Below are 18,271 nucleotides of genomic sequence, written 5' to 3'. Positions count from 1 at the left end.
TCCACTAGTCTTCCACGAGCCTGATATTTAATCTGCTCTCAATGGTTGACTATGTCAAGACCATCATGGATGTTTGTACATCCACTTGTATCCCTGACCCAAGGGATGCTTTCTAACATTTTGTTCTGCTTTGTCCAAGACTCAAAATTTTCCTTTGTCTAGAACATTTACTCTATATTTGCAACCTGTTAGTCATATAGTGGCCACCCTAGCTAACAGATTAGCTGGTACAGAGTGACAGTACCGTATTCACACCATCTTTATGTTACTTAATAATCACTCCCAAATTCAAGAGTGGTAAGGCTTGTGTGTTTAACCAAAGAGAAACCAAAAATAGTTCAAAGAGAAGGGGTACGTTCATCATCTTAAGGAAACTGTAAAGAGGCAGGAGGTAGAATGAAATCACTAAGATACTTTTCAAGATGACACGTTTCTGAAATCATAATGGACAAGGAACAAATTTGTACTGGTTTTACTGTTATACTGAGATTCTAAATTAGAACCACAGTGTGTGTGGTAGGTGCTTAGTTTAGAATGAAAAGGCATCGGATGACAGGTTCCTGGATTACTGTAGTGTTGGACATCCACTGAGTCTCAGAACTCAATCCAACCCCATGAATGAAGCAGACTAGGGCACACTGCTTTGAATTTGTGTGTTCTTTGCTTAAGTTTCTAGAAGCAGTCATAAGATCTGAGTATCAATGCATAAATAATTGTAATTCAGCCTGTCACACCTTCTGGGAAGGTTATACCATTTATTTGTAACAGAAGGAAATATATATATTTCCTTTTCTACAGACTTGCCTAGAAAGCTGATGTGCTTTTGATATACTAGTCTGATGGGTGAAAAACTGTTCTAGGGTATGTGCATTCCTCTTGGTTGGTGTGCTCATTGCTGTCTTGAATTAGAGCAGCTATGATATACCCCTAGGAGACTTTCACAAGACTGGACTCATTAACATTCTTTTATGGTAGAAAGAGAAGGCCCATGAAGCTAATAAGCTTTACGGAGCCCTACACCTCCCTGAGGATGTAAATAGTTATCGAGGGCTATAAAGAGGAGGCTGATGTGCAGTGGGTTGTAACTTTCCCATGATTTTTTCAGCAACCCTTTACTTGTGCTTTGTTAAGCACCTCCAATAAACATATTAGTTCACTGAGCTGGGCATTCATAGCATAATTTCCTCGGTTTGTTATTACCTCTGTATCTGGGGTGAACAAAACAGACTGCTTTGGGAACATCACACAACCCATAGCCATTTTAATTTGTATCTCCCATCCAATAAATCAGCCTTATTTCTTATTCTTGAGAGTCATTTGTCTCGTGTGATTTAAAAGCCTATACTTTTCTTCATGGTGTCTTCATTTCCACTAGACCTACTTTTGCTTCTCCAAGGACTCTGCAAGAGCATTCTCACTGCTTTTGATACTACAGCTCCTCTGCCTGTGCACTATCCTGTGACATCAGAAGTCCAACTCATCTTAGAATACCTCCTCAGGACAGCATCCTTGAGCTGAGAATGTATCTCTGTTGGTGGAACATTTGCAGAAAGCCCTAGGTTTGATCTCATCACCACTGAACATAGTGGCATCCACCTGTGATTCCAGCACTGGGGAGGAGGATGGAGGAGGATCAGAAGTTATAAACCATCCTCAGCTACATAATGAGTTGAGGCCAACATGGTTCACAGGACCCTTTTTCAAATAGGAAAAACCTAAGCATGCCCATCATTTTGTCTGTTTATGTAATTATTCATTAAAGTGCTGAGGGCAGAAGACAGAGCTTCACATATACTAGGCAAACGTTCTACTCCCAAGCCATATTTAGTTACCTATCTTTCCATCTGTCTGTCCATCTGTCTGTCTGTCTATGCACTCCAACCTTCAGTTACTCTACTTCAGCTAAAGAATAATTTTAAATGCATTCATTGAATTCAAGATTCAAAATTTCAATGGCGTCTCCAAGACTTTCGATGTCTTTTTTTTTTTTCCTGCAAGATTTGTATATTTTGTAGTGAGAAATCCATGACAGAATGCCTTGTCAGTTGTCATCAGGTGGAAGCCCCATGCTGAGGGCAGCTCACCCTCTCCTGTGTGGACACCCAGGACAAATTCCCAGTCTCTTCTCACTATTCCTCTCTGGAAAACTCCTTTACTTCAGGGCATGAGGTTCCCCATCTAAAGTCTTCTTTTGCATGAGTTTGTCTCCTTGTTTGAAATTATGGGAATTTATTTTTTTTAAGTAATTGCTTAAAATGGTTAAAAGTTTGTGTTTCTGTAGACTACATTCCTTTCAAAGAACAAAATTAATAGATTTTCATTATGTTCATTGGAACCAAAATGCAAACACTGTTTTTTATTAATAAGGTAAGGGAATAAAGATTTTATACAACTGGATGAAAATTCATTATTAAGTCAATGGATAAATAGTTATGGACCTCAAATCTTAGGTAATACGTATTACTACATTCAGTATATTAAAACTGTGTAGGATACACAAAAACATCAAATTATAATCCCAAACAAGCAGATTTGGAAAAATGCCAACTGAAGATACTTGTTATAAAGACAAAAAATGTGACATCAACTATTCTTAGGGTAAGATAAAAATATTATTTGTTTGCAGCATAATAAAGAATAGAAGCCTTATTCCATAACAATAAAGACACCGGCTTCATCCTAGACTATGAAATTCAGCATTTTCCTCCAGACAAAGCAAATGCTTTTTGTCATGGGTTAGTTTTTTTTTTTTTTGTCTTCTTTATGAAAATATTTCTTGAACTGACAAGGCCTAGTCCTCCCTGGAGCTGGCTGAGATTCTTGTCAACTTGAAAATTGAGTTTCCCTTTATTAGTCATAATACACAGACATTAATCTATAGTGATCTAAATATCTGAAAAGAAATACAAAAGTCTCAAAACATCCCCCGCATCCACAACAACAGTTTATGACATAGCACAGATAAAAATGTCTCAAATGTCTGCTTTTTCTTGTCCTTAATTCCTCCAGAGATCGTCTAGACCCCTTCAGAAAAAAAATCTGCATTGCTAAAATGGAATCAAATGAAATCCCTTCCAAAGAATGATGTTTTGTTTCACAAGAAGGATTTTGGGCAGATCTTGCGAAGTTATTCATATCTTTTACAGTTCCATTCTTACGTTCTTCAAACTATAAAATGCAACAACCATGTTTTTATAATTTTTTTCAGTTCTAATATTCTATGAAAATTGTTTTTTATTGTGTGATTTCTTTTCTCTTCTTGAACTGTATACAAAATTTAATTAGGCAAATCATTGTTTCGGAACCACTAAGTCTCATAAGCCAGTATTCTGTTTGAACTTGAGGAACTCTCCAATTCAGCCCAGTAAATGTTTGTTTATTGTTGTTGTTGTTTTACTTAAAATGAAGTTATGTCCTGATAAACCCATTCCAAATGGAACATACTCTTAAGAAGAAAGTGCACTTAGTACTATTGGCCTACTAGACTTCATGGCATATCTTAGAGTCTAGGACTTACACCCCTTCATACATTCTCAGAGCTAATTAGGCTATACTTAAGCAAACACCTCTAACACAAGAAGATTTTGTAAGAAAACACTGATTATCTCATATATTATACTGAAGAATTGCCGGCTCCACAGCACACTGAATGGTACTCATTGTTGACTTGAGCATGTGATCTCCTGGTAGTTGAGGTTTGCTGCTGCCCAGCAATGTGAGGAAATTCTCTATGCATATCACCAGTGCAGAAAAAGGTCACATTTTAAAGCCCTAAGATCATTGTCACACCATGGTAGAGTCAGAGCAGCGTAAGCCAAGCCATCATAAATGAAGAACATTTGCATATCAACTATCTTTGCTTTATGATCCTGCGCTGCTGCTTTTCTTGTGGGAGCAGACAATGTAAGTCAGAGAGCTTGTATTTAAACAAGCCCTTTAGTATCAGACAGAAAGATATACACATACCAAATGTTAGACCAATGTTATAGTAGCCTACACATGAAAGGGACAAGGAGAAGGGGAGGGTTCATTGTACTGAGGAGATCACATGAGCTCAGAAACAAGGTCATGGTCAAGACCAATTAAATAAGTTCAAGAACACACAAGATCCAATATATAGAAATTTTGTAAGTAAAGAGAAATTCTAGAATTTAAGATGTGAAATCTCAGCATTTTGACGATTCTTGTCACCTTTGCCAGTGATCCTTCGGTACTTTGAATCTCCCTCCACTCTGGGCCAACCTCGTAAAGAGCGTCATTCCAGGTGTGTCTCTTCTGGCACAACCTTATTACAGGGTGCCTTCCATGTCACCTTTGAATTCCCAATTCCACATTGAGCCACCTAGCATGCAGCAGACAGCTAAAGTCACCTTTCTATATCTTGGTCTCCTGTTAGCTGTGTCTGCAGGAAAAGGGGGACACTGAATCTCCCAGAAGTCATTGTTGCCTTGGTATTGTTCCTATCTGCTGTGTAGTGACTTTGAGAAAAGATACAGGATGTTTATACAGTGGGAGGTGAAACATTCTGTCCTGTGGGGAAGTCATTAAGCTCAAAAGTAAATATCTCAAAATAGCTTCAGAAAGTCCCTGAAACTGTTTAGATTCACTTCTAGGCCTCTCCTAAGTATATGTGTATATATGTATATATTGTATAAACACACATATACACACATATACATACATACACACATATATATGTATGTATGTATATTCAATAAAGATTGATAACAAATATTCTCAGGCAAACCTAGCTGCCGAGAAGAGACTCAGAACAGCTGAGAAGCTTGGAGAGGAGACTCTTCAACCTGCTGAGCTGCCTGAAGCTTGTTTTGGGGCGTCTTTGATGACTCATTTGTCTTTGAATCATTCCTGCTCTTGTAAGTAACTCTTTGCCTATACTTCCATAAGTAATCCCAATAAACCCACTGGTTCACTGGTTCACTGCATCTGGGTGGTATCTGCACTTTGGCCTGTTGTCAGTTACTTATTTGGCCTAAATAAGTGTTTATTTATTCCACCAAGGAATAATATCACGCAATACCCATATCTCTTTTAAGATGATACCTGATTCTGACAGAATTCTCAAAGGTATATTCTTTTCAGGATGTTTTTAAAGATGTGGAAAAAAACCTATTTTAAATTTTTTTAATGTTTAACCTAGTGGATTTGTTTTACTGTCACCACGGACCATAGATAAAGGTGTCTGAGGCCTGCCCCATTCCATGGCCCACACCAGCATTCACACCCCTGTGATCCACAAAGATGCAAGCACACAGTGGTGAAGGCACAAAAGAAATCCAGTTGGGGTAGGGTGCCTGAGTGGGAAGTAGGTCTGGAAACAGACAAAAATAAAATCAAGGCCTTCAGAAAATTTATCATTGCTGCCAGAATGGTCACTGTTAACATCCTAAGAAAGACTTTCATTTTATATTGCTTCAAAACAGAATAGAACAAAGCACAAAATTAAGGTATCCATAAGCAAAGTATAAAAATATGTTGTCAACATTTTAGTTTTAGGTCTTTTATGACTAGTGTTTAAATTAACTTTTGATTTCCAGATATTTATAATTTTACTCTTAAATATCCACCTGTCACCTTTGTCTAAAGTTTTACTCTATTATTTTGTTGTATTTTGTCTCCTCAATCCACAGTAAATGATAACGAAAGAATGGCATTCAACTTTCTAAAACCTCAGATAAACCATGGCTTATGCATAGTGTTTAAGAATTAAGGAATTAATAGAAGAGGGTGAGTAAGAACTCTAAGAGCCAGAGGAGTTGAGAACACAGTGAGAACATGGTCCACAGAATCAGCTAAGTAGGGCTCACAGAAGCTCACAGAGACTCAAGCAATAATCACGGAATCTGCATGGGTCAATACTAGGTACTCTGCATATGTTATAGTTGTCATCTTGGTGTCTTTTGGGGACTCTTAAAAGTGAGAGTGAGGGTGTTTCTAACACTTTTGCCTGTTCTTTGGACCTTTTTCTCTAACTGGGTTGCCTTGCCCAGCCTTGATATGAGGTTATGTGCCTAGTCTTATTGAATCTGGAGATACCATGTTGGGTTGATGTCCCTGGGACACCTACTCTTTTCTGAAGGGATATGAAGGAGTGGATCTGGGGGAGATGGGTAGTGTGTGGAGAGGATGGGAGAGGTGGAGAGAGAGAAATTGTGGTCAGGCTGTATTGTAAGAAAGGGTAATTAATTAATTAATGAAGTCTGGTAGGTAAGGCCAATAAAAACTTTACTTTGTTGAGGCATAATCTGACACTTTGCAAGTGTCCTACCAAGTAATTGTAGTGACCCCACTGAACAGCTTGTTCTGCATTTTGACAAAATTTCCGTGCCATCTGTGCACAGTAGCATCTTAGAGGTACCAAAGGCCTCCACAGAAGTCCCCGCAAAGAGAAATTACTCCATGACTCTTTGTGCCAGCTGGGATTTTCCATCGCGAATGCTGTATGCTGTTTTCTTTGTGTTTTCTAGGCTTGCATAGAATTGCAGTCTTGGAATTTCGAGATTTTTCTAATTTACAGTTTTCATCCATGCATCTCCCTGTTGTTGGTATTATAAACCACGCCCACCTATTCCTTCACCGGAGGTGTGAAAGGAAGGGATTGGGAACTAGAGAGGATGCATGCTTTTCTTAGAGTAATGGGAATCTTGACCTCACCATCACCATATGGCAAAATATTTTTTTAGGCTTTATTTTTAACAAAAGGTGATATCCCTATCTCTCTACCTGCTGGCATTTGTGTTCCATACACCAAGTGAGTTAGAGCCCACAGGGATTTATTTGTTTGATTTTATTTGGCACCTAATAGAGGTGCCAAGCACCTCCAGACATGATTGCTGAATAGTACCCCATCGACTACGAAACAACCACAGGAGATGCCACCATCTTTTCTTAAGTTTGACACTACTTCCTCACTAGTATCTCTTCATTGTGATATTGTCTATACTAGGCACAGTGATGGAGATATTGGTAATTACCTTAATGACAAGACTCCTTGCAGAAACAATGACAACATCAGGATGTGGGACAAGGGACATAACATAGCTATTTAAAGTTTGTAAGTAATAAAGAAACATGACATACCCACAGTGCATCCCAGACATCCTTCCTCACAAGGCATGCATTCTTCATACTCAGAGTCCTGGAATTCACCTGTACAGTGAGAGGAATGGAAAACACAGCTCAGACTCACTGGGTGAAGGCCTGTTCATTGCTATGAGGTCATGCATGTATGTTGTTTATTTTTAAGTGACTCACAGAACAATTATGAAGCCCAAAACCATCTTGAAGGATGTCATAAACCTCAAAGTCCTATATTAATTTAACAGATTGTAGCACTCAAGTGGGTACAGATAGAAGAGGTTGGGACTATTTTCTCTATAACTAGTCTTTTGTTTGCCTGTTTCCTTGCTTGCTTGCTTTACTTTGCTTTGTGAGACAGGGTATTGCTAGGTAGCTCTGGCTGACCTAGAACGCAGTATGTAGCTTACACTGTCATGAAGCTCAATGCTTTCTTTTCCTGAATGCTGAGATTGCAACCATGAGCCATCATGAACCATAATTGGCCATCTACCATCTCCCTAATTTTAAAGGCAAACTAATAGATTAGATTTATTAAATAAATCAGTTCTGTGTCTGGGAAATGGAGTTAGATATGAAAAAGAGTGAACTTTATATCTCACCTACTAAACATTTAAATATATATAGATGCATATAAATATATATATTACTGCCTCTATGAATGGGATGGATAAATAGAAGAAGTGCTTGATTTAAAATTATTTGCAGCTGTCTTCATGCATGGGGCAGCCATGATCCTTATGTAGAAGAGTGTGTACATATAATAGCACAAACATAGTCAATGACATCTAACTTATCATTTTCCAATATAGCAAAGAAACTGAAGCATTTCAAGCATGTTTAGGGAGACTGATTCACCTTGCTTCTCATGACAATCTTCTTGCTGTTTTGCAGCCCCTTTAGGAGTAAAGCACCCAAGGCAAGGAGAAATTACTTTAATTTTGCCCAGGGTCTCATACCTAGTAATTAAGGAGAAAAACCATTGATGAAGACGTTGAGGTTTGGACCTAAGTTTTGCTCTGTTGTCTGGAGAAACACAGGGGATGCAGAACTGGGGAAGAGCTCCACTTGCCTACTGAGTTATTCAGAGTCATTCTAAGTGTACATATAATACCACAAGGATTGAATGTAAGGTAGTCAAAGCCCCCTTGAGGCCCAGCAATACAGTCTCTCATCCCACCTCCTGGTGCTGAGCAGGGCCCCAGGGAAGCCTCACCTTGTCCGCACTCCAGCTTCTGGCAGGTTTGGTTGGTGGGCACGATGACATAGCCGCTCATGCATCTACTGCAGACGTGTGGGTTGTAGCAAAGTTCACAGTTGTCTGGGCAGGGTCGGCAGGCCTGTCCCTGGGCAGGATAATGGCCCACAGGGCAATTCTCTAAACACTCTCCCTGGTACAGGAAGTGCTCCTGACCATGCTTGTCTGACCAGTAAGAGGGACATGAGAAAGAGAAAATACAAAAACAATCATGGAACCCACATAATGTAAGATGTTTTATTAAAAAGAGAAACAGCTGAGTGCTTTTGTTTCTAGGGGACCAAGGGCATCAGCATGGACTTAATAAAAAGCACAACATCGTTATCCTTATGGCTGAAAAGTTTCCTTGCCGGAAATCATTTTACACTATCTTATATGTTTGAGTGAACAACTTCTATTTGGGGTGCCACTGTAAAGGCACAAACCGCACTCTGTGGGTAGCTAAGATTCAAGATGTGTTTAACTTTCCCAAGGGCTCCTTTTGGCAAAGGTAGAACCATTCAGACTTGGGGGCTACAGAGCTTCCGTAAGAATAAACATGTGCTCTGGGGCTGATACACGGGACAAAAGTGTCATCTCGCAATGATTTGGAATCATTATTAAAATCACATGCCTGTGCTGACTAATGTCTGGGATTTTGCAAAGCTACTAATTGTTCTAAGAACAGCCTTATTGACACCCTAAATCAAGCACACCTTTGCAACTCCCCCACATCATCCCTAAGGGTTTTATTTCTGTCAACACTAGGCTCTATGAGAAAAGAATCAGCAATTTCCCAGCGTGACAGAACATGGGAATTTGCTCCTGGAGAGAACAGAAAAAACCTAATCAGTTAGAAAAAGACCAGGACCAGTTACAGAGCTTTATAAACATGAAGAAATATTTTATAAAAACAACACCAAGATTAATACTACTTGTCTACCTAGGAGCCTCTTCTTCCCAGCTTTGGGGAGTTACAATGCTCAGTGTGCTCTGGGTTAAGTGTCTACACTTTCTGCTGAAAATCAGATTTTCCATAAGGTCCCGCCTCTGGAAAACAGCTGCTCAGTGTTGCTTAGAATAACCTGAGTCTAGTGTTCACTCAGCACGTGAACTGCCACATGGATATCAAAACATTGACCTTCGGGCTTCAGGGACACCGAGTGCATGGATAAAGACTACACTGATGCTTTGTTGGAAGGACAGAAGTGGAAAGTCACTATAATGTTGGACTTGAGCTTGCTGTTGCTCCTTTGTAGAGTTTCTTGAAGTGAGGCATCAGCTTCAGTATAGTTACCTGAGGGCACAAGGCTAGCTAGTGCAGAGAACATGTTAAACAAGGGCTTGGTAAACAATTACCCTCTCCAGAAAACCTCTGTTCATTGCATATAGAAATGATCTGTGGCAACATTGTGACTGCTTATTTGGTCTTTATCTGGTAGTTTCCCCTTGTTCAGTATGTGAGGACAAAAATTCTGTAAATGCCTTGACAGCAAGTCATTGTTTTCATTGCAGTGACAGAAATACCAGACATGATGCAGATGTTGAACTCTCAGTTCTGCCTGCACAATGCCTGCCTGGATGCTGCCATGCTCCTGCCTAGGTGATGATGGACTGAACCTCTGAACCTGTGAGCCAGCCCCAATTAAATGTTGCCTTTTATAAGATAAAAAAGAGGTTACTCAGCGTTGGGCTCTCGAGGTGACCTGTGAAGATGGTGCCTGACCCAGAAAACCCCACAATATCATGCAAATACAGTGGTTCAAACTTTTGTGTCCACTTTAAGAACACCCGGGGAAACTGCCCAGGCCATCAAGGCTATGCATATCCAAATAGCCACCAAGTTTCTGAAGGATGTCACTTTAAAGAAGTAATGTGTGCCCTTCTGGTGGTATAATGGTGAGTCAGTAGGTGTGCCCAGGACAAACAGTGGAGCTGGGCACAGGGATGGTGGCCAAAAATGCATGCTGAGTTTTTGATTCACATGTTTAAAAATGCAGAGAGTAATGCTGAACTTAAGGGTTTAGATGTAGATTCTCTAGTCATTGAACATAGGCACCAGGTGAACAAGGCACCTAAGATGTGCCAACGAACCTACAGAGTTCATGACCAGATTAATGCATACATGAGCTCCCCCTTCCACACTGAGATGATCCTCACTGAGACGGAACAGATTGTTCTAAAGCCAGAAGAGGAGGTTACATAGAAGCAAAAGATATTCCAGAAGAATCTGAAGAAGCAAAAACTCATGGCACAAAAATAAATTCAGCACAAAATAAATGCAGATAAAGTAAAAAAGAAAAAGAAAAGAAATACCAGACATAACAGTTAAGGTGATGGAGATTGCCTGGCTCTCACTTTCAAAGGTAGTGAGTGCATCAGGGTAGGGAGGGTGTGGTGGGGCAGAGAAGCTCCCTTCCTGGAAGCCACACCTCAGAGAATTCCCAGACAGTGGCTTTCTCATCTCTCCTCCTCCTCTGCCACTCCCTCTGGACCCCAGATTCTCGGAAGGTAGATTAAGGGTCCGAGTTACCTCTCAGTCAATCCTCCCTGGAAGTACTCTCACAGAAGCATCCAGAGATCTTCTTTACTAATCTACTAGGCATTTCATAACCAACGTTATGAAATGGGTTAGCTACAACATGCTCCAGTTAATTGTATTCTCCACTGCATCTACTAGTAACTTGTACAAAGGAGGGGCACATTTAATACTTAAGATGATGGATTAGATGGAGCTCTTCAAGTAGAAAATATGGAAAAATTGTCCAAGTTCTTCTCCAATAACTTGGTATAAGACAGATGTTTAGACTATCTGACATTTGCTTAGAGTCTAAACTTTGTTCTAATTTTGTAGATGTAGAGGGTTTTATAGGAAAGTGAGTCTAAATGTCCATTGTTCCTTCTATTTTTTTAAACAAATAAAATGAGGCTTAAAAAAGTGAAATGACTATTTACATATCCTCTAGTTAGTAAGAAAGCCGGGAACTCTCATGTGGCTCAGTTGTGGTGTACTAGCTTAGCATATGTAAGGCCTTAGGTGTGAACCCCAGTACTGCATAAAACCAGTGGTTCATGCCTGTAATCCAAACATTTGGGAGGTAGGGGTAGGAAGACCAAAAGTTTAAGGTTATCCTCAACTACATAGAGAGTTTGAGGCCAGTCTAGGATACAGGAGTTCTTGTCAAAAATAAGTAATTAATCAGTAAATGTATCTAGAAGGATGGGACAGTTGTGCATTTTCTTAGAGCTAGTCTGGAGGGCCTTCCTCCTGAATGAGGAGGCACTCTCTGCCTTACATGCTGTGTGTATACAATTTCTGTGCCAGATGCTGTCTCATGTTCAGACCACATCAGGAAGCAAGGTTGAAACATCCCCTGCTCTTCTGGTGTTGGGCATAGAGTATAGACAAGATAGATATTCAGACTGGGTATATAAAGGTATATAAAGGGGAGTAATCAGAGGTCCAGTTTCTGAATTTCTGCCAATCCAAGATTTTGTCTTTTTTTTTTTTCATTTTACTTGGTTTCATTGTAGACAATAATAAAGACAAATAAACCTCTCTCACTAGACAAACTGTGCAAATACGATGGGTGAGAGCTGTCCTCTCAGGGTCAGTGGGACAGCTGGGCAGAGTAGAGAGTGAGGAGAAACGCAGAGTAGCCTGTTTGAGGCTTTGTCCTGAAAAAATTCTGTGGGAAAGATGCATCCACTGCAGCAACATCATCCAGCTTTTCACCCATCGTCCACATATTTCCCTTTAAAATTACACAAAGTTTAAACTTGCCTCACATTCCGACTCTACTATATGGGCAAAATAATGTGGTTGTACTTCATGTGAGGTCAAAATAGAGGACAGGCCTATGAAACGAGGCTGGAGCAGTACCAGGGTTAAACTTCAAGGAACTGTAAGGGTGTGGCATGCCCCCCAGTGATGGTGGATACCTCACGAATAACACAGACTGGACCCAAAAGGTCACATCTGTCTTGAGCAAATTGATTACTTTGCCCTCTAAATGGCATAGCCGAGCTCTAAGACCTCACATAACCTTTAATGCGTTATCAGCTTAAGGGGCCCTATGCGTCTTGCTTGTCTCCCTAGCTTTTCGGGTCTATCACAACAAAGCTTGGCTTTACATGACTGTGTACATCATGCTTGACAACACACTTAATACCTCTTCCTTTCGCTTCCCTGAGAAGGCCTCTTTTCCCTTCTCTCATCTCCTTAGGGGCAGTGAGTCAACATGCGTGATTATGTGAACAAGGTTTTTGTGTTCTGGCAGCAACAGGGCTTTCAGGTTGTACTGGTGCCGTAACGAGCAGCCATCTGCCCTGAACTTCACTCCCTTTGCAGGTGTTTGAGCCAAAGCAAATGCTGGCCCGTGACAGCACAGACGGATGAGGAAGGAGCCAGCAGCAATTGTCCTCACCTGCTCTACAGGAGGTACAGTTGGAAGGCCCACTTCCTTGGCATCCTTGGCAAGTGTGGTGGCACAGATGACATTGCTTCTTAAATTCGAACTTCCCCAAGGGACAGGCCATAACACAGCGACCGTCATCGAAGACGCTGGAGGAAAAGCAGGCTATTAGAATTCATCGGGACAACTTCTGAAGGACCAAGAGTCAGAACATGTGGTGTGCATGTTTCACTGTACAGATTTGCTCTCATTGTTCCAGAAATGAGAGTGATGCCAGGGGCAGATCATCCCAGAGCCTGTGAGACATTAGTAACGTACCCATCCTTGGCCCAATATATGAATCCAACAACAGGCTAACCGGAAACTGGCTAGGGATATAATTCCAAATCTGCCTCCAACTGGTGCCCACCCAGGTTAAGGTCATACTGAAGGTTCCACCAAAATCCAGTTAATTTCATACGTAGTCTCTGATTTTAAAGATACTAAATGGGCTGCTGAATCCTGAGGCCTCGGGAAAAGTTTTCTTTCTTTAGTTATCAACATGCCCACATTTGGTAAGGGGTGTCTCATGTCTATGTGCTCTGGAAGGGTATAATGAAGCACTATTCTGAAGGGCAGATGCTATCCAGAAAATTGCCTTGTGCATATTACAGGCATATGAGCTCAGATTTTATTTGCTCACACATGGAGTCTCATGACCTCTGTTTCTTCATTGTGCTTGCAAACACCCCTTGAGGGCCTGGAACAACAGTTAGAAAACAGCCTCCTGAAACCGTTGGCTTTATATGTGTGCAATCTGTATCACGGTGTTACTGCTAATATTTTTGTGTTTGGGCTTCATCATTCTCTGCAGAGCAATCATAAGAGCAGATGGGATTAAGTCAAGCGGATCCAAGCACTCTGATTGGGAAACACAGAATGTGGATTAAATAAATGTAGGAATCAGATAGGTAATGCGAACAGATGAAGGGGGTCAGGGTCCCACCTCCAGATGCTCTAATTCAGATGAGCTCAGGAAAAGGATTGGAAAATTGCATTTCTGACAAGTTTTCTGGTGATGCTAACATCACTGATCCAGAGAGCACACATTTAGAAAATTTTAATTATTTACTCATTAGTTAAAATTTTCAAGAACACTTGTGCAGTGATCATCCATGTTACTGAAGCACACTGTGGCATTTTAGCACAGTGCTTAGCCTCTGTTGATGACATAAGGGCATTCACCATCCCTCCCTTCTTGTCATTTCTTAATGATTGGTGTCCTCAACCTCCTATAGTCTGAATCTTCATAAAATCTACAGTTGGAGATCTGTGGTACCACTCCTCTGGGGGATGCCAAAACATCTCCCTTCTCTTTGTTAGCCAGTATTTTTTTGGTTTTCCTTCCTTCCCCACCCTTCTTCATCTCCAGTGCACATTCAGCTTGATTAGTTTTACTCTCCTCATATGAGTGTAAGATTATGCAGTGTTTGTCTTTCTGAGTATGACTTATGTCACATAATTCAATATCCTTTAGTCCATCCATTTTGCTGCTAATGGCAGGATTTCATTCCTCTTTATGGCTGAATATGAATAACATTCAATTATATATGTATACCCCATTTTATAAATCGATTCATCTTTCAGTTGGGTAGCCAGATTTATTATGGATCTTAGCCATTGTGAGTGGGTAAGTAATATTCACAGTACTTCTAATGTGTCTTTGGTATGCTAATCCCATTTCCTGTGGATCCTATAGAGATCACACTTGAAGAACCACTGCTCTGAATATCTGGATTACTGTGGAGCTTGTGAATTGAGTCCGTGTAATGCAGATGATGCCAAACTGATGTCTTGTAGAGTTTCCTTAGTGTAATGCTTAGCTTGTTGGTTATGAGATTAATTGAGTAGAGACCATATCCATGAGGGTATAATTGTGCTACCAGCTCTAGCAGCTGAGGGGATCATCAAAGAGCAGTAAAATTCCTTTGCCTGTATCACCTCTCACCACACCAGTCATTATTCTTGGGGTGGCACTGGCTTGTCAGAACCCCACTGCTTACCCATCTACACCCAACCATTTGTTGGGGAGCTGATTACAACAATCCCAGGATTAGGGAAAGTTGGAGGTAAAGCACCTTTTCCCATAGCTGTGTTTGCATCATATTGGAAATAGAACAGGACTCAAGTCTACAACTGAACAGCTTACTCTTGGCTCCCTGGTCCCTCAGGTTCTGCTCTAGACTCAGCACCACTGGAAGCAATCATCTTCTTGGCCTCCTGCTGACTGTGTCCCAGCTTTAAGGCAACACTCACACACATGGCTGACCATATCAAAGAAAGACATGAATCCTAACAGAAGAGCAGGGTGACTCAGGGCTGTCCTGTGTGCAGATTGTTAGCTTGGCCTGATTAAAACCAGCCCGAGGGCATTTCTCCTGGTGTTTTAGTACTTTAATGGAATGAAACTTCATAAAAAAAAAACCTTTTCTCTCTATTTTCATAGACACAGACCAAGCCAAATGTTTAAGACTGTATAAGAGCAAAGGTAACTTCTGGATACTTTAATTGGATTTTATTTACCTTATATTCTTTCAAGTCAATTTTATTTACTTCAGACATATAAGTGCATATATAAGTGATAATTGTTTCCCATTCAATATATGTATCACTCAGCTCAACGGTTGTTAATACCTGGTCAGAATAATTTTTCTTTCCATTAATTTACTTGTTCAACTTGAATCAAACCTGAAAGTTAATGTTAGCATTCTCACAGGTGAAGACTATATTGTCTAGGAACTAAAAGAATGCAGTGGCTTAAAAACCAGAAAAAAAAGCCCTTAGAGACTAGCTCTCCTCTAGGTTATTTGTCATCCCTGTCCCTGTCTGGATCCTTCTTCCCTGTTTTCCATCTTGTCTTATTCTAGAAATGAATCTACTATAAATCCTACATCAAGGTCATCAACTATCCTCATATGAGGTAAGTACCCCATTGTCCTCCAGTGAGTTTTAAACTAGAGGAAACATCATCAGGAATTTTAAGGTTGGGACAAGAGAGACAAGGCTATTCCACCCAAGCTAACCTTCTCCTTCCATGGCTAAGCAGAGGCTGTGTCCTCTGATGCTCTATCATCTGGCAAATGACCGCTTCATGGGTCCAACTCTTGCTTTAAATGTCAGGGTGTTAAATTTACCTCACTCTTGGTTTCTTTGAGTGTGTTAGCATCCCTTGACTATGGCCTTAATGGCAGAGACAGTGTCCTAAAGGGCCTTTGGACTCTGTCTATATCTCAGAGCTAAATATAAAGCATGCATTTTTTTTATCTGTTTTGCTTAGACTTTACTTACTATGTCTTTGATATATCCTACAAAGTGTATGTGTTGGAAACTTGGTCTCCGAGGTGATAATGTTGTGAAGTGGGTTTAAGGTGAAGGAGTAGGTAGTGAGGAGTCTTACCCAATAGCTGGACTGATGAAGTGATCATGAGAATAAGCCATAAAAGCAGGTCTAGCTTCCTTTTGTTCTCTTACTGTAACTCTCTCTTAACTTCTACCTTCTCCAGCACCAAAGCCTTCACCAGAGGCAGCGCCGTGTACTCAGATCTCCCAGTCCCCAGTAACATTCAGCCACAGCTATATTGTTTATAATTTATCTGGTCTCAAGTATTGTGTTATAGCAGCTCCAAACAAGCCAAGGCAGTGATCCAGGAAATACTTTGGAAAATACTTTGCCACATTCTTAAGAACAAATAAGTCAACATCACCTTATTTACAGATAACTCCTTCCTTTTTATCCTTTTAACACTCTTCAGGGAAAATAGCAGAAAAATAAAAAAGTCAAGTAGTTTGTTGCCATGCTCTATTCCCCTTTCTTGTATGTGTGTGTATACAGCTAACATCAAAGAAGAAAGATGTGGGGAGGCGGGGAGGAAAGGATGCTTAGAGCAAAGAGAAGAAACTGTTCCTAGGAATAGTATTTTGTTAGGAACATATTCTGGTGCAAGATCCATGTGCATGCATTTCGTTATTCAAAAGATAATAGTATATTTTACAAACAGAACCTCTAAAATGTTCAAGTGGTGTCACCTTTCATTGTATGCCAACAGGCCTAGATTTCTTGTTGTTTCTCTTTTTTGAGACAGGATCTCCCTATGTAGCCTGGATAGACTTCAAATCCTGTCTTGCCTTCACTGCTATGGTTGCTCCTGTGCCTAGACTTTTTTTTAAGTAGTCACATATGGTGGTAGAATTGTTTTCTCACTTTTCATCTCTATTGTGCTAGGGACAATCATGGCTTCTCCAGTGTATACTGGATGGTTATAATTACCTCATTAGACACGTGTTCAAAGATGTTCAAACGTACAAGGCAATTTAATTAGTCACAGTGGGGGTTAGAAGGAGAACAAGATTTAGTTTTGGTAATGTCTTTATCTTAAAGTATGCTTTGAAGTTTCTTTGAGGAAAATTCAATACTTAAAAGTTTAATTTTAGAGACACTTAGAAAACAATCTTGTTGATGCTTGCAGGAAAAGTCATCAGCAGTCCACCGAACTGTGACGCATTCCAGATGCAATAATAACCAGCCTGGTAAAACATAGCTTCTAGTGTAATAGTGGCACGGGTGTTATGAGTAATCCGTTGTTTTTTGGTTGGATTTATGGCCTGCTACATACAAAGGAACTCATACATGGTACTATAAGCCCATTTAAGAACTCAAGTCTAAGGAGGTAATAAGACATTTGGATACATACTATTTTAATTTTGCTAAATGGGCATGGTATCAAGCTGACTTCTAAATCCTGATTTTTCACACTTATAGATTACTTCAACTTTCACTCACTAGGAGATCTTCTTTTATATAACAGTTATTACAGAGACATCTGGTCAAAGTGCAGAGAATAAATTATGTGGTCCTAAATGAGACATCTCACTAATTACCCTCCAGTGGCTCAGGGAACATGATAGAGAAACAGAAAGAAATTGGGAATGATGGCCATGAATTGGTATCTTCTGGATATTACATGGCTAATGAACTCATGAATTTATTACACTTGAGGTTATCTACAGTAGACCTGAAAAAGACTGGGCCTGTCAACATTTCAATATGGAAGGGCCCATGAAGCTCTTCCCCTACTTATGGTGCTATTGACAGTTAATGATAACTAGAGGAAGGGCTATCATTTTCTTTAGTAGTGTGGCCACTGATAAATTGTTCATGTTATACTAAATGAGCTCCCATTCATGGTCATGATAGCAACTTTACTTAAGCTCAATGGGTTTAATACACATATGCATATACATGCACACACGCACAAGCACACACCCAAAGACATGAAAATAAGATATTTTGGGAAGAAGTGTTTAGTGGGAGAAAGAAGGGAAAATAGACCAAAGCTTATTATATACATATATAACACTTCTAAAGAATGTAAATAATAAAAAATTCATAATTTCATTTTTAATGGCTGAATAATAGTCCATTGTGTAAATGTACCATATTTCAATATCCATTCATTAGTTGATGAACATCTTGGCTGATTTT

The 18,271-nt window shown here is 40.0% G+C and overlaps 1 protein-coding gene across 1 annotated transcript in view; it reads right to left on the bottom strand.

Moving 5' to 3' along the window:
• Positions 1-18,271, bottom strand: part of PCSK5 (proprotein convertase subtilisin/kexin type 5) — a gene marked incomplete at its 3' end in the record, with an annotated part of 393,680 nt that overhangs the window by 69,622 nt on the left and 305,787 nt on the right. Inside the window, exons 22-24 of the mRNA XM_080912751.1 lie at positions 12,763-12,899; positions 8,315-8,521; positions 7,102-7,170 (exon numbers count right to left, since the gene is read on the bottom strand). Coding sequence (XP_080768877.1) covers positions 7,102-7,170; positions 8,315-8,521; positions 12,763-12,899 — 413 coding nt within the window. The remainder of the gene's footprint in view (positions 1-7,101; positions 7,171-8,314; positions 8,522-12,762; positions 12,900-18,271) is intronic.

Source organism: Micromys minutus, assembly GCF_963924665.1.
Source record: "Micromys minutus genome assembly, chromosome: 2".
NCBI lineage: Eukaryota > Metazoa > Chordata > Mammalia > Rodentia > Muridae > Micromys > Micromys minutus.
This window is presented reverse-complemented; position numbering and strand designations above follow the sequence as displayed.